Below are 14,133 nucleotides of genomic sequence, written 5' to 3'. Positions count from 1 at the left end.
TTTTTATGACATAAAATTTGTTTTAATTATTTTAATAATTTTATGAGATTTTTTTTTTTTTTTTTTTCTTTCTTCTTCTTTCTCCTCTAGCTAGTCGTTGGCAACCTTGCCGCCCTTAGGGAGCCTCACTAGCCCTTGGGGAGGTTGGCCTCGCCTTGGTTGCCCAAATTTATAAGGTTGAGGCTCTCTGAGGGTTGACGAGGGCCATACCTTGTCTTTAGTCGATTGTTGGCCATCGCCGAGCCCGTGCGACTAGTTAGAGAAGGAAGAAGAAAAAGAGAGAAAAAAAGAGAGAAGAAAACGGCTTGATTCTAGAATTATTCCTAGGCACCAAGAAATATATTTTTTTTTTAATTCCTCGATTATGTTCCAAATCCCTAGCCACCGATTTGTTCTTGGGAATAGAAATTTAACTAACAATGCCAAATGAATTTATGTTCTTTTTTATTTTAGGAACAAAAGAACAAAAATAGTCAAGAATTGGCCAGTTAGTAAACAAGCCTTAAGAAAACAAACAATAAACCAAAAAAAAAAAAAAAAAAACAAACAAACAATAAAAAGGCTGGATTTGGGTTTAGTATGAGTTGGGCTGAATCTTGTTCGAGTAAATTTGGGCTCGATCTGGTTTAGTCCATTGAAGAGGCTGGTCATGGAAAGCCCATTTTTGTGCTTGGCCCAAATACACAAAGCACTAGTTTAGTCCATATTCGGACCGAGCCCAGGGCTCGGTCCTTGTCCCTTTGATTACAAATTAAAGAAATAAAAAATAAAAAAGGAAAAATATTGGAAAAATATCTTAAAAGTAGGCCTTGATTAGATCGTTAGATGTTAGCATTAGAATTAGTTTAATTTCATTTAGTTAATATTTATATTGTTTCGGGAATTTCATGGCATTCTCTGATTTTAGTTTAGGCTTAGTAGATTAGCCTTTAAAAAAAAAATTTAAGATTTGATTTTTACGCTCATGGGGATGCTGTCTTGGAACTTAACAATAAGGACATGTGATGCTCTTTGCCCAACGTTGAATCTTACTATACTTACCATACTTTATTTTTTACTCACCTTTCATTATTATTCTTGATCTACTTATGATTTCTCTTATATTGACTTTTGTGTTGTGATTCGTTTTTCTTGGTTGGAAGGTTAGGTTACACACTAGGATCATAATAAACATAAAAGAAAATCGCTTGGACACTTAGCAAATGAGAACTTTATGACTCATAATTAGATAAAGATCACATGGGACAGTTAGTTAATAATTGATCAAGTTTGATGCCAAAATGAATTGAGAACTCTAGTTGCATACAGGGCAAGTTACTCATCTATATCTCAATTGATGTCTAACTGACCCAATAGGCTAATGGATATAGAATTCTTATGAGATAAATTGGTTAAAATGGACAATTCAAGGTTGTGCATAGTAAGGATTTGGAAGAATCCGTACTAGTTGAGGACCGATGATCCTCAATTTGATATTATTTCTAGATCCATCTATCCCGCGCGACAGCCTTCTGTATTCATAAAAATTAAAAATAAAAAGGCATTACCCCGTCACTTTAGAGGAACCGAGCAGGAACCGAACGACATGGCATTATGATTAGATAACGAAAAGGCGCACGCGCTTGTATCAACTGAATGTGCTGAACGTGCAGTGCAATTCAATGCCGCTGCAGCGTCTCCCCATACTCAGATGCCTCGCCCCTCGCTCCCTTTGCTAGCGTCCAAAGTCAAATCTCTCTCTCTCTCTTTCTCTACTTATGGGCCCTGCCCATGTGCCGCCTGGCTGCACTATCCTCCCCTTCCATTGAATTTTTTATTAGATTTTTTTCAAGTAGAATGACTCCTGATTGGACTTTATGGTCTCCCAAGGAGTCTTTAAAAATTTCCAAAGTTTATAAAAAGTCTCAGGCATCTTATCGTCCACTTGCTAATGCAGAACGTTAAGCGACAAATAGACAGCAGAACGTTATGTGAGAAATAGACAACTATAACTTGACTTTAAAGTGAGCCGGCCAGGCTTTCTAGGTATTGGTACTCTTGTTTTTTCGTTATTGTTACTCTCTTGCCTCGATCATATCCAAAACCTCAGCTCGTGTCTTAGCTAGGCCACGCCACACAAACCTTTTTTCTCTTTAGGTGAGAGAGATTTCTGGAAGTAATAAGCTCCCTACCTATGGCAAACTCAGAGGCTGGAACAAGTAGTGATGTTGCACGAGTATCAGGAGGTGAGTACCAAGTGTTATTGAGTTTCAGAGGATCCGACACTCGTCATGGATTCACAGATTTCCTCTACCATGGCTTGGTAGATGCTGGAGTTTGTGTATTCAAGGAGGATGATGAACTCCCTATTGACAAAGTGATTGGCGAGAACCTTCTACATGTGATCAACAACTCCATGCTCTACATACCCATCTTCTCTCAGACTTATGCTTCTAGTAAACGGTGCCTCCAAGAGCTTGCACTCATAGTAGAAAATGTCTCTAAATCCGAAGGTCAAAAAAGTATCATTCCTATTTTTCTTGATGTGGAACCTGAGGATGTTAAACTTAGGACTCCACTTTATAGCACTGCTTTTGAGAAACACAACGAGGACTTTCCTCAGGAAGCAGAGGTTTGGAGAATGGCTCTTGCGGAAGTTGATGAAATCAAAGGATGGAATGTGAAAAAGGATCAAAGGTAATACTCGTTAAAGATCCCTACCTATTTCTTATTTTTCTGTTTTAGGGGATACAAGTTGCCCTGTGATTTTTTTTTTTAAACTGAAAATATTGAAAACAACCCGCAATTCCTGCTCTTATTCAACATTACATCCTCTACTTTAAACTTCTTCCCTAAAATTTTCCCCTGCGAGGTCAATAACTTCAATTTGATCTGCATTCTCACTTATCAAAATAAACAATCTGCATCTTCAAACAGAAATTTCAAACCCAAAATAAAAATAAAAATTACCCATGTGATGAGAGTATCAGTTTCCATTTTCTATTTACTGGTAAAGAAAAACATCAGCGATCCCATCTGGTGCCGACTTTATTTAATATACATTTGTGAGTTCTCCTCAAGAAACATCAATTACACAAGTAAACTAATTCTGGGAAGAAAAATCATGTGGCACGCATGTATAAGAAATTATTGTAGTCAACTAATGCAAGCGCTTGTGTACATGACAGCCAAGCAGCGATTGTCAAATTAGTTGTTGAGAAGGTTTTGGAGAAGCTAGAGATGAAAGGAAAATCAGTGACTGGACATTTAATTGGACTTGAGGATCGGGTAAAACAATTGACAGAGTTATTAGATGTCAACCATCAGGATGCGCGGCTCATTGGAATTCACGGAAAGGGTGGTATCGGTAAAACGACCATTGCCAAAAACATCTTCAATAAACTATCTTCCCACTTTGGAAAGTGTTGTAGCTTCCTTGAGAACATACGAGAAAGCTTCTTGACCAAGGAGGGCATACTCCAGTTACAAAGGAAATTATTGTCTGACATTGTTGGTTTTGGATCTGCAGAACAATTAATGGATAGCGAGCAAGCAATAAGGAGGATTGGAGACACACTTAGCACTAAGAATGTCCTTTTAGTTCTGGATGATGTTGATAAAAAAGAGCATATTAAGAAACTAATAGGAGTTTATTCATTACATTCAGGGTCTAGGATAATCATTACAACAAGAAACAAAATTGTTTTGAATGTTAAGGGACTTAAAGATGAAATTCTATGCTATGAGATGCTAAAGATGGATGATGCTCCTGCGCTTCGCCTTTTTTGTCAGCATGCCTTTGGTAGAGAATTTCCTTTCGACATTTATCATGGGCTTTCAAATAAAATTGTCTCAATTATGAGAGGGCTCCCTTTGGCTATAGAAGTAATAGGTTCATTACTTAATGGTAAAGATGAAGCATTTTGGAAAGAGATGTTGGATAGGTTAAGGGAAGTACCTGAGGAAGACATCATGGAGACGTTGAGGATTAGCTTTGATAACCTGGACAAATATCAGCAACAAATTTTTCTTGATATAGCATGCTTCTTCTACAATGAGAATAAGGCTGATGCAATTTACATGTGGGCTGATTGTCAATTGTATCCCATAAGAGGACTAAAAGTTCTTATCGATAGGTGCTTGATAAAGATATTGGACAATGATAACATCTGGATGCATGATCAACTTATAGAATTGGGAAGGCGTATTGTCCGTCAAGAAAGTCCATTCAATCTAGGAAAGCGTAGTAGGTTGTGGATTACACAAGAGGCCCTTGAAATCATAAGAACCAAAAAGGTAAGTAAGAAATGTCCCATTTTCAAATAAAAATGGTATATTTTGGAATTAAAGATTCCTTTTTTTATGTTTAAATCTTTATAATTTCTTTCTTGTTCATTCAAGTTGTAAAATAAGTTGTTGGAAGTTGATAAACTTTTATTTCAAAAAATTTCACTTGCAGAGGAAGGATGAGATTCAAGCTCTTAAGATATTTAGATCTGCTGACCCCATAGAGATTACCAATGAAGAGTTTGAAAGGTTAAAAAATCTAAGATTCCTCGAGCTACACTGGGGAACTTATGTTGGGGATTTTGCGACGTGCCATTCAAATTTGAGATGGTTTTCTTGGCATTCTCCTCAGGACTTTAGGGCAACCAATATGTATTTGGATCGTCTTGTTGTTTGTAAACTCAACACTATTGACTTCAAGGATGATTCAAAAGCATGGGACTTGATTAAGGTAAATTACATGTTTTAGTTCTAGTCTAACAATTTCCATGTGTCCTATTTGATGGTTCTTACAATTAAAATGTCATCCATTTTTTACAGAGGGCACAAAATTTAAAAGTTCTATCTATTACTCGGTGTTCTAGCATAACAACAATCCCAGACTTCTCCAAATGCTCGTGTTTAGAGAGGTTGACTCTTGCGGACTGCTTCAATCTAGAGAGAATTGAGAGCTTCATAGGAGATCTAGTGTCGTTGATTGAATTAAAGATTGAAGAGTGCGGTGGTCTTACTGAATTGCCTAAAGAATTGGGGGCATTGGTGAAGCTTAAGCACTTTTCATTGTCGGGATGTAGAGGGTTGAGAGAACTTCCTAGTTCACTTGGAAATTTAACCTCATTAACAGAGTTGGACTTATCAGGTACCAACATTGCTAAACCTCCTAGAATGCCTTTGTTGCGTCATGCACAGGAGATTCCTCCGGATGCATCTGACTTTAAATCCAAGTCAGACAAGGTGCGGCATCTTCTTCGTCAATATACAGTAGATGTGCAAAAATTGATTTGTTTTAGTTTCAGTTTGATGCTATAATTTGGTAAAACAGCGCAAACTGTAAAAAAGTTAAAACATTATTCTGAAATTTACATGCATGATCCAACGACGAAAAACCATCAGAGAGACCTCTAAATTATTTCAAATGCATGAGAGTTCTTCTGACGCGTTCTTTGTAATTTGAAATGTCGTTTGGTATAAATTAAGCAAATACACATATACCAGTAATGTGAACTGTGATTTTTAAGTTTATTTTTTTATTATATATAACTGAGTGTTCTATATTATGTAATTTCTGACATGTTCTTTGTAATTTGAAGTGTCGTTTGGTATTAATATAGCAAATACACATATATAAATAATATAAATTCTAATTTTTAAGTTTTTTTTTTATATAACTGAGTGTTCTACATTATGTAATATTGTGTGTTTATTTTGATGCCACAATGTTTTAATTGCCACCTTCGACTTTAATACTGTTACACAATAGGCCGCAAACTTTGAAAAATTATAGATTACCAAACCACCCGCCCCCCCCGGGGAAAAAAAAGCTTGGATTTACTGTTGCATCCATTATTTTTTCAATTTGCATAACCATTAAGTGTTACCTAAACGGACAGACTCAACAATTTTCTTAACTAATTTTATCAACCTTGTCACGGTTAAACAAACGGAAAAAGTAACGGCTGAAACAAATATGAAAGCTTGGAAAGTAATCTATAATTTTTCAAAGTTTGTGTGGTATAGAAGTGCCAAAGTGTAGGAGGGTAATATGATATTTTCAAAGTGCGGAGCCACAGTACATATAACGAATTTGTTTAGTTCAGAACTTTCAGTAATGGATGACCCGACGTCTTCTGTTAAGCCTTCAAAAGTCTTCAAAGAGCGAGACATAGTTAATTAAGCCCTCAAACAATGAAAAGAAAATTTAATAATGAAAAGTTAAAATATATGTGATTGCTACTTTTTCTCCTAGCATTACTTACTTATTACTACTACTGTTTGGTTTTGGATTTGCAGTTCCTAAAGTAATCTTTCCTTCCTCTTTTGAGGTTGCAATCTTGGTGTTGGACTTCAACTAGGTTGCTTTTTTTAAAAATTAAATTTAGTCACTTATCTCTCATTGACTTTTCCGTGTTGGATGAATTTGGTTCTTCAATATTGCCACTAAACTCATTTAATCATTCTTCAAATATCAATAAAAACTTGCTTTTATAGATATTAGATGATAGATTACAAATTATAGATTTCAAAGGCATCATACTTAGTCTTTGTCTAATATATATTTTTTCCCGATATGCATAATTAATGAACAACTTAAAGAAAATTCATAATGAACATTAAAAATGTATGTGGAATAAGCATTCTTGTATTTTGTTACTTAAGCCATTTTTTGTTGCACCTTAATTACTTCACTCACTCACTCTCACTTTACGGACAAAGACCGAAGGCGGTGAAAAGGCCATAGCTTGGTGGACGAGCAAAGAATGCAAACAAGAAATGGAACAGGTGAGTCATTAGTTGAAATGATTGTGATCCGATTCTCTTGTTTCTTCTCTTATATTGCCGCGTTTTATCCTTGCATTACTCACTTATCTCTACTACCGTTTGGTTTTGGATATTTGCAGTTCCTAAAGCAATCTCTCCTTCCTCTTTTGAGGATGCCATCTTGTGTTGGACTTTAACTACTTAGCTTGCATTTTTTTTTCTTTTTTGCTATTTTAGTCACTTATCTCTCCTTGACTTTTTTTGTGTTGGATAGTTATGGTTCTTCGATATTGCCACTAAACTCATTTAATCATTCTTTGAATATCAATTCATAAAAATTGGTTTTCATAAATAAGATATTAAAAGATAGATTACAAATTATAGATTTCAAAGGCATCATACGATGTGTCCGTCTAATACTGTCTTTGTCTAATTATTTTTTTTTCCAATATGCATAAGTAATGCGCAAATTTAATATTTTAAATATAGTATAGTCATATGGATTATTTAATTTGATTATTGCATTAAAGAGCCGTGGAGAAATCAATATAAAATGATTGATCATATTTGCACAAAGGAAAAAATAACTCCTTAGTTACTTAAAACCATTACAAAAAAGAAAAAGAAAATTCATAATGAAAAATTTAAATATACGCGGAATATTCATTCTTGTATTTTGTTACTTAAGCCACTTTTTGTTGCACCTTAATTACTTTACTCACTCACTCACTCTCACTTTACGGACAAAGACTGAAGGCAGGGAAAAGGCCACAGCTTGGTGGACGAGCAAAGAATCTTGTAAACAGGAAATGGAACAGGTGGGTGATTAGTTGAGACGACTGTGATCCAATTCTATTGTTTCTTCTCTTATATTGCTGCTTTATATCCTTGCATTACTCATTAATCTCTACTACATTTTGGTTTTGGAAATTTGTGACTCCTAAAGCAATCTTCCCTTTGTAGGTCGCCATCTTGTGTTCAACTTTAATTATTTAGGTTGCATAATTTTTCTATTTTGGTCACTTGTCTTTCCTTGACTTCTTGGTGTTGAATAATTATGGTTCTTCAATATTGCCACCAAGCTCATCTAACCATTCTTTAAATATCAATTCATAAATATTTTCATTAATAAGTTATTAAATGACAGATTACAAATTATAGATTTCAAAGGCATCATATGATGTCTTTGTCTAATAATGTTTTTGTATAATTTTTTTTTCCAATATTCATTATTAATGCACAAATTTAATATTTCAATATATGTGTAGTTTTATTGGTTATTTAAAAGAAATTTCATAATGAGCAGTTAAAAATATATGTGGTACACATTCTTGTATTTTGTTACTTAAGCTCTTTTATTGTTGCACCTTAATTACTTTTCTCACTCAATTACTCTCGCTTTACAGGTAAAGACCGAAGGCGATGAAAAGGCCAAAGCTTGGTGGAAGAGCAAAGAATTTTTCAAACAGGAAACGGGAATAGTGAGTAATTAATTGAGACAATTGCGATCCGACTCTCTTGTTTCTTCCTCATATTGTTACTCTTTATCCTTGCATTACTCACTTATCTCTACTATTGTTTGGTTTTGGATTTTTGCGGTTCCTGAAGCAATCTTTCCTTCCTCTTTTGAGGTTGCCATTTTGTGTTGGACTTTAACTACTTAGGTTACATATATTTTTTTTTCCTATTTTAGTCACTTATCTCTCCTTGACTTTTTGGTGATGGATATTTATGGTTCTCCAACTCATTGATTCATTCTTTAAAGATCAATTCATAAAAATTGCTTTTCATAGATAAGATATTAGATGATAGACAACAAATGATAGATTTCAAAGGCATCATATGATGTCTCCGTCTAATAATGCCTTTTTCTAATGTTTTTCTTCCAATAGGCATAAGTAATGCACGAATTTTAAATTTTATATATAAGTATAGTTTTATGGATTATTTAATTCGATTATTACATTAATGAGTCGTGAAGAAATTAATATAAAATGATTTGATCAAAGTTGCACAAAAGAAAAAAAGAACTCCTTAGTTTCTTGAAACCCCTGCAACCAATGAAAAGAAAATTCATAATGAACAGTTAAAATATATGTGGAATACGCATTCTTGTATTTTGTTACTTAAGCCATTTTTTGTTGCACCTTAATTACTTTACTAATTCACTCATTCTCATTTTACGGACAAAGACAGAAGGCGGGGAAAAGGCTACAGCTTGTTGGACGAGCAAAGAATCTTGTAAACAGGAAATGGAACAGGTGACTGATTAGTTGAGACAATCGTGATCCGATTCTCTTGTTTCTTCTTTTATATTGCTACTTTTTATCCTTGCATTGCTCACTAATCTCTACTACCTTTTGGTTTTGGATATTTGCGGTTCCTAAGGCAATCTTTCCATTGTCTTTTGAGGTTGACATCTTTGTGTTCCTCTTTAACTACTTAAGTTGGACATTTTTTCTATTTTAGTAACTTGTCTCTCCTTGACTTTATTATGGTTCTTCAAATTGCCACTAAACTCATTCGATCATTCTTTCAATATCAAATTCATAAAAATTGCTTTCATAGACAAGATATTAGATGATAGATTACAAATTATATATTTAAAAGGCATGTCATTATCTGATAATGTATTTGTATTTTTCGAATATTGATAATTAATGCACAAATTTCATCTTATAAATATAAGTGTAGTTTAATCGATTATTTGATTTGATTATTGTATTAAAGAGCTGTGGAGAAATTAGTTTAAAATGATCTTATCATAGTTGCACAAAAAGAAAAAAATAGAACTCATTAGTTGCTTAAAACCATTACAAAAAAGAAAAAGAAAATTCATAATGAACGGTTAAAATATACGGGCAATGCGCATTCTTGTATTTTGTTACTTAAGCCATTTCTTGTTTCACCTTAATTGCTTTACTCATTCACTTACCCTCACTTCACCGACAAAGACTGAAGGCGGGGAAAAGGCCACAGCGTGGTGGAAGAGCAAAGAATCTTGCAAACAGGACATGGATCAGGTGAGCGATAAGTTGAGACGATTGTGATCCAATTTTCTTGTGTCTTCTCGTTTTTTTGGTCGGTACTTGTGTCTTCTCTTAGATTGCTGCTTTTTATCCTTTTACTCACTTATCTCTACTACCGTTTGGTTTTGGATATTTGCCGTTCGCAATCTTTCCTTTCCCTTTTGAGGTTAACATCTTGTGTTGGACTTTAACTACTTGGGTTGCATTTCTTTTTTCTATTTTAGTCAATTATCACTCCTTGACTTTATGGTGTTGGATAGTTTTAGTTCTTCAATATTGTCAATAAACTCATTTAATCATTCTTGAAATATCAATTCATAAAAATTGCTTTCGAATATAAGAGATTAGATGATAGATTACAAATGATGGGTTTCAAAGGCATCGTACAATGTCTTCGTCTAATTTTTTTTTTCCAATATGCATAATTAATGCATTAATTTAATATTTTTAATATAATTATTATTTTATGGATTATTTGATTTGATTATTGCATTAATGAGCTGTGGAGAAATTGATATGAAATGTTTGGGTCATAGTTGCACAAAAGAAAATAAAAAGAACTCATTATTTACATAAGACCCTTTAAAAAAAGTTCATAATGAATAGTTAAAATCTATGTGTAATACGCATTTTTGTATTTTGCTACTTAAGCCATTTTTTGTTGCACCTTAATTACTTTACTCACTCACTCCCTCTTACTTTACGGACAAAGACCGAAGGTGGGGATAAGGCCACCGCTTGGGGGACGAGTAAAGAATCTGGCAAACAGGAAATGGAAGAGTTGAGTGATTAATCGAGACGATTTTGATCCGATTCTCTTGTTTTTTTTTCTCGAAATAAAAAATATAAAAAAAGAAAAGAAAAGAAAGAGAAACGGAACTGTATATGTTATTAGTCACACTTTTTTTTTTTGCTTTACTTGGTATGGTATGGAATAACTAAAGCAAAGGAAGATAAATTTTAAAGAAATAAAATTAGTAAATCAATCTAATAATTAAACCATCTAGGCCGTGGTGGAACAAAGTATAATGAGCTAAGTGCACCTTCATTCCTATCTATGTACGTACTTGGGTAAAAGAATCCGAAAAGACCCACCCTTCCTTCTGGTAGATTGCAAGGAGAAATTTGTGAGGAAGTAGTAAGTCCAGCATTTGTGCTCTCTCTTTTAATATAGTTTTTCTTTTAGCTTTTCACCGCTTCCTTCATTTCCATTGAAGCAGTCCTAATTGCAGATTGCTTCATCAATCGTATAATATTATAGAGGCGACATTCAAGTACGTAGATGATAAGACTAGATGACGAGGGACTAACTAGCTAGCTGCTCCATTGGTGATGGGGCTGCCGTAGATATAATGTAGCTTGTTGGGTAGGCATAATATCTACTGCTGAAGTAGTCATGTCTTTCCATGAATCTTAGCGACGTAATATGCGTATGTCAACGGTAGATACTTCCTAGGACTCGGGTATATGGGTAACTGTGCAGGTAAGCTTGAAATGTCAATTTAGAAAGGAAATCAAAGATGGGCGCTCAGCTTTGCTTCTCCCGCATAGGGCGTTGTGATGCTTCCAATCATATATCTTGACTTCAGGTCTTTTAGCATCTCTACGGTGCTTTGTTTCTTATATTATGAGCCTCTAAAATATCTTTTATGCCATGACCAATGCCCCAGTTGGTCCTATACATGTGACCTGCTGCCAGGGGATGTCCTTCTCAAGCCTTTCGTTTAGCGGGAAGAACTCCCATAAAGACTTCCTCTGAGCAGTGAACTCGGACTCGAACCGAGATGCTCTAGCACTAACAATGCTAGCAACCCTCAATCCAGAAGACATAAATCTAGTGGTTTCTTCACATCTTGCTTCAAAAACGATGCTTCCTTGGCCGTGCGCGCCAAAGACCATGACCTCTTCTGACCCCACCCTCCTTGGACCACGCAAGAATTCGTCGTCCGATTAAATCTTCTTGTTCCTGGATGCTCCATAGGAATTCATCGCTATTCCTTTCACTTGACTGTCTACGGCTCCATTGCGTGTGCTCGGGGTACACAACTGTCATTGTTCACACATCACATGTGGATTGGCGGGTTTCTCATAGTTGGACAACTCTCATCCAAGCCTCTGAGGTAAGACCCCTTTGGTAGTGATGGCACTTAATTCCTCCTTGACTGGGGAAGTAATTTTTGGAGGGGAAACTATGCGTTTTTGGGATCTGCGGGCCTTCGTTTCGCACTATTACGGATACGAAAATAATGGAAAAAATTGGATTCAATTCTCAACTGCTCCAATTTTTATTTGTTCGAGTATGTAAATAAATCGCAAATAGGGTCCAAGTAATAAATGCCCCCCTGGATCCAGGAATAGCGACATGTACTAAATGCCCTGTCCAAGCCAAAGAACTTACACCGAATAGTCCTGACAAATGATGATTGAGACGAGATTCGGCATTTTTGAACCACGAAACGCTCGAACACTTTGTCGCATCTCTTCAATACGGATACAGTAACGATCATAGCTCAAGTTATATTTGGCGGTTGGTGCTATTAGAGGGTGAGTTGAAAAGAGAACATATGAGAAAGAATCTCTGTTACCCTTCTAACAGTTTATTCATGTTTATCTTTAATTATGTTTCTTTTGCAATTAGTAAAGAGCACTGAAAATTGCTATTATTTGTGCCGAAGGTCTCTCTTGTTCACCCCTTGTTTATGTTTGTATGAGGTGCTTTTTCATACAATAGATAACATATCTGAATTATGGATTATGCCATTTGAGAGATCTTAGATTGGGCAGGCTTATCCTCTTGTCGGTGTTCCTCATGCTAAATTGCCTCTGCCCCTTGACCTGGCACAAGGTCCTATTTATGTAAATGCTAAGCAGTATCATGGGATTTTGAGACGAAGACAAGAGCGTGCTAAAGCAGAGCTTACAAGAAAGCTGATCAAAGGCAAAAAGGTGAATTGTCCCTTTCATACCTGTTGATTTTGAAGTTGCTTCTGGCCTTGCCAGTTATAAAAATTAATTATAAAGCTTTTTTTTGGGGGAGGGGGAGGTGTTCCGCGCGTGTTTGCTTCCTTAACCACATGGTATACTGTCATTAGATGCTATTTTTAGGAAATTCTATTTTGTGGAAAATTGTCTGACTGCATACTTCATCTTCGTTACAGCTGTTGCAGCTATCTTAGCATATATCTTTTCTTTGGTCGTTCTCTGATATGGTGTCGTTCCTTTCTCTTGTCTTGGTTTAATTGGATCTATAGCCGTATCTTCATGAGTCGCGGCACCTGCATGCCATGAGAAGAGCCAGGGCCGTTGGACGGTCGTTTGCTAAAAAAGGGGATATCAATGCTTCGAATGATGCAGCTGAAGAGAAAGGCACGAACTCTTGTCCGGCTTCATCTTCCCAATCTGACAATTCAGTGGGCTCTGACCCTTTGACACCTGAATTTTCTGAAATCCAGAATTCATCTGACGTCGGTTTGGATTTTCAAGAAATCTGAACCAAATCAAATGAGGGAGGTGAGCAGCTAAATCAAACCAAATCACAATATGTATTGAATACGACCCAAATGAAAACTTGATTCGGTTTGGTTCGATTTTCTCTTCTTCTTTTCTTCACGAGAAAAATGCTTTTTTTTTTTTCTAATTTACTTTTCTTGTGTTTGTTTTGTTTTTATTTGGGTGGGGGCAGGGGACTAGACTAGTCTGGTCTAGAAAAAATAGAATAAAAGAAAAGCTGAAGTAGTTTACATGAGTACGACCAAAATAAAAGGGAAGAAATTTGGGTGATTATTCAATGAGAGTGTAATATATATTGTAAAAGTAATTTAGGAGAGTTAAAATATGGGGGAAGACAATTTATCATTATTCATTTAGATAATTCGATTTGCTTGATGTGGTCGAGATGGTGTTGGATCGAGCAAAGAAATTGCTTCTCCTTTAGCCACTGCTTTGTAAAGCCACCTCTCTATTCCACTCCAAAGTAAATCCAAGCTTAATAATTGCGCTTTGCTTTCAGCATTTGGCTTTAAGACGGCCATGAAAGTCAACTCCTTCCGAATCCGACATGTGTTAGATTCGTATGCCGCGTGTTGGTTTCTGGATCCGATGTCGGATCCAAAAGGTACCTATATGTTAGATTCGTACGCCGCGTGTGGCTTGGGATAGATATACAAGCTTCTACATTCAATATGATGTCTTTTAGCCTACTGTGGTGCTTTATCATTGGTAACGATACCAAGTGTATTTAAAAGTTATGTCTATGCTTATCTATATGAGGTTGGCGGCTTGGTTTTTGGATCCGACATTGGTTGTGTGTACTTATAACATGTCAACTCTCTCCGAGAATCAGCTTGCACATGAATTTGAA

General features: G+C 35.6%; 3 protein-coding genes across 3 annotated transcripts; all 3 read left to right on the top strand.

Annotated features, from left to right (window-relative positions):
- Positions 1-2,173: 2,173 nt before the first annotated feature.
- LOC120291879 (toll/interleukin-1 receptor-like protein) lies at positions 2,174-2,680 on the top strand. The gene has a single exon (XM_039309660.1). The coding sequence runs from the start codon at positions 2,174-2,176 to the stop codon at positions 2,678-2,680; it is 507 nt and encodes a 168-aa protein (XP_039165594.1).
- Positions 2,681-3,120: 440 nt separating this feature from the next.
- On the top strand, positions 3,121-6,941 carry LOC104439993 (disease resistance protein RUN1-like). The gene is made up of 5 exons (XM_039309659.1): positions 3,121-4,275; positions 4,439-4,717; positions 4,807-5,220; positions 6,700-6,765; positions 6,885-6,941. The coding sequence occupies exons 1-5, from the start codon at positions 3,220-3,222 to the stop codon at positions 6,939-6,941; spliced, it is 1,872 nt and encodes a 623-aa protein (XP_039165593.1). The 5' UTR covers positions 3,121-3,219.
- Positions 6,942-11,913: 4,972 nt separating this feature from the next.
- LOC104440038 (nuclear transcription factor Y subunit A-9-like) lies at positions 11,914-13,264 on the top strand. The gene is made up of 3 exons (XM_039309658.1): positions 11,914-11,943; positions 12,549-12,719; positions 13,025-13,264. The coding sequence occupies exons 1-3, from the start codon at positions 11,914-11,916 to the stop codon at positions 13,262-13,264; spliced, it is 441 nt and encodes a 146-aa protein (XP_039165592.1).
- Positions 13,265-14,133: the final 869 nt, after the last annotated feature.

The sequence above is a fragment of the Eucalyptus grandis genome, chromosome 3 (assembly GCF_016545825.1).
Source record: "Eucalyptus grandis isolate ANBG69807.140 chromosome 3, ASM1654582v1, whole genome shotgun sequence".
Lineage (NCBI taxonomy): Eukaryota > Viridiplantae > Streptophyta > Magnoliopsida > Myrtales > Myrtaceae > Eucalyptus > Eucalyptus grandis.
This window is presented reverse-complemented; position numbering and strand designations above follow the sequence as displayed.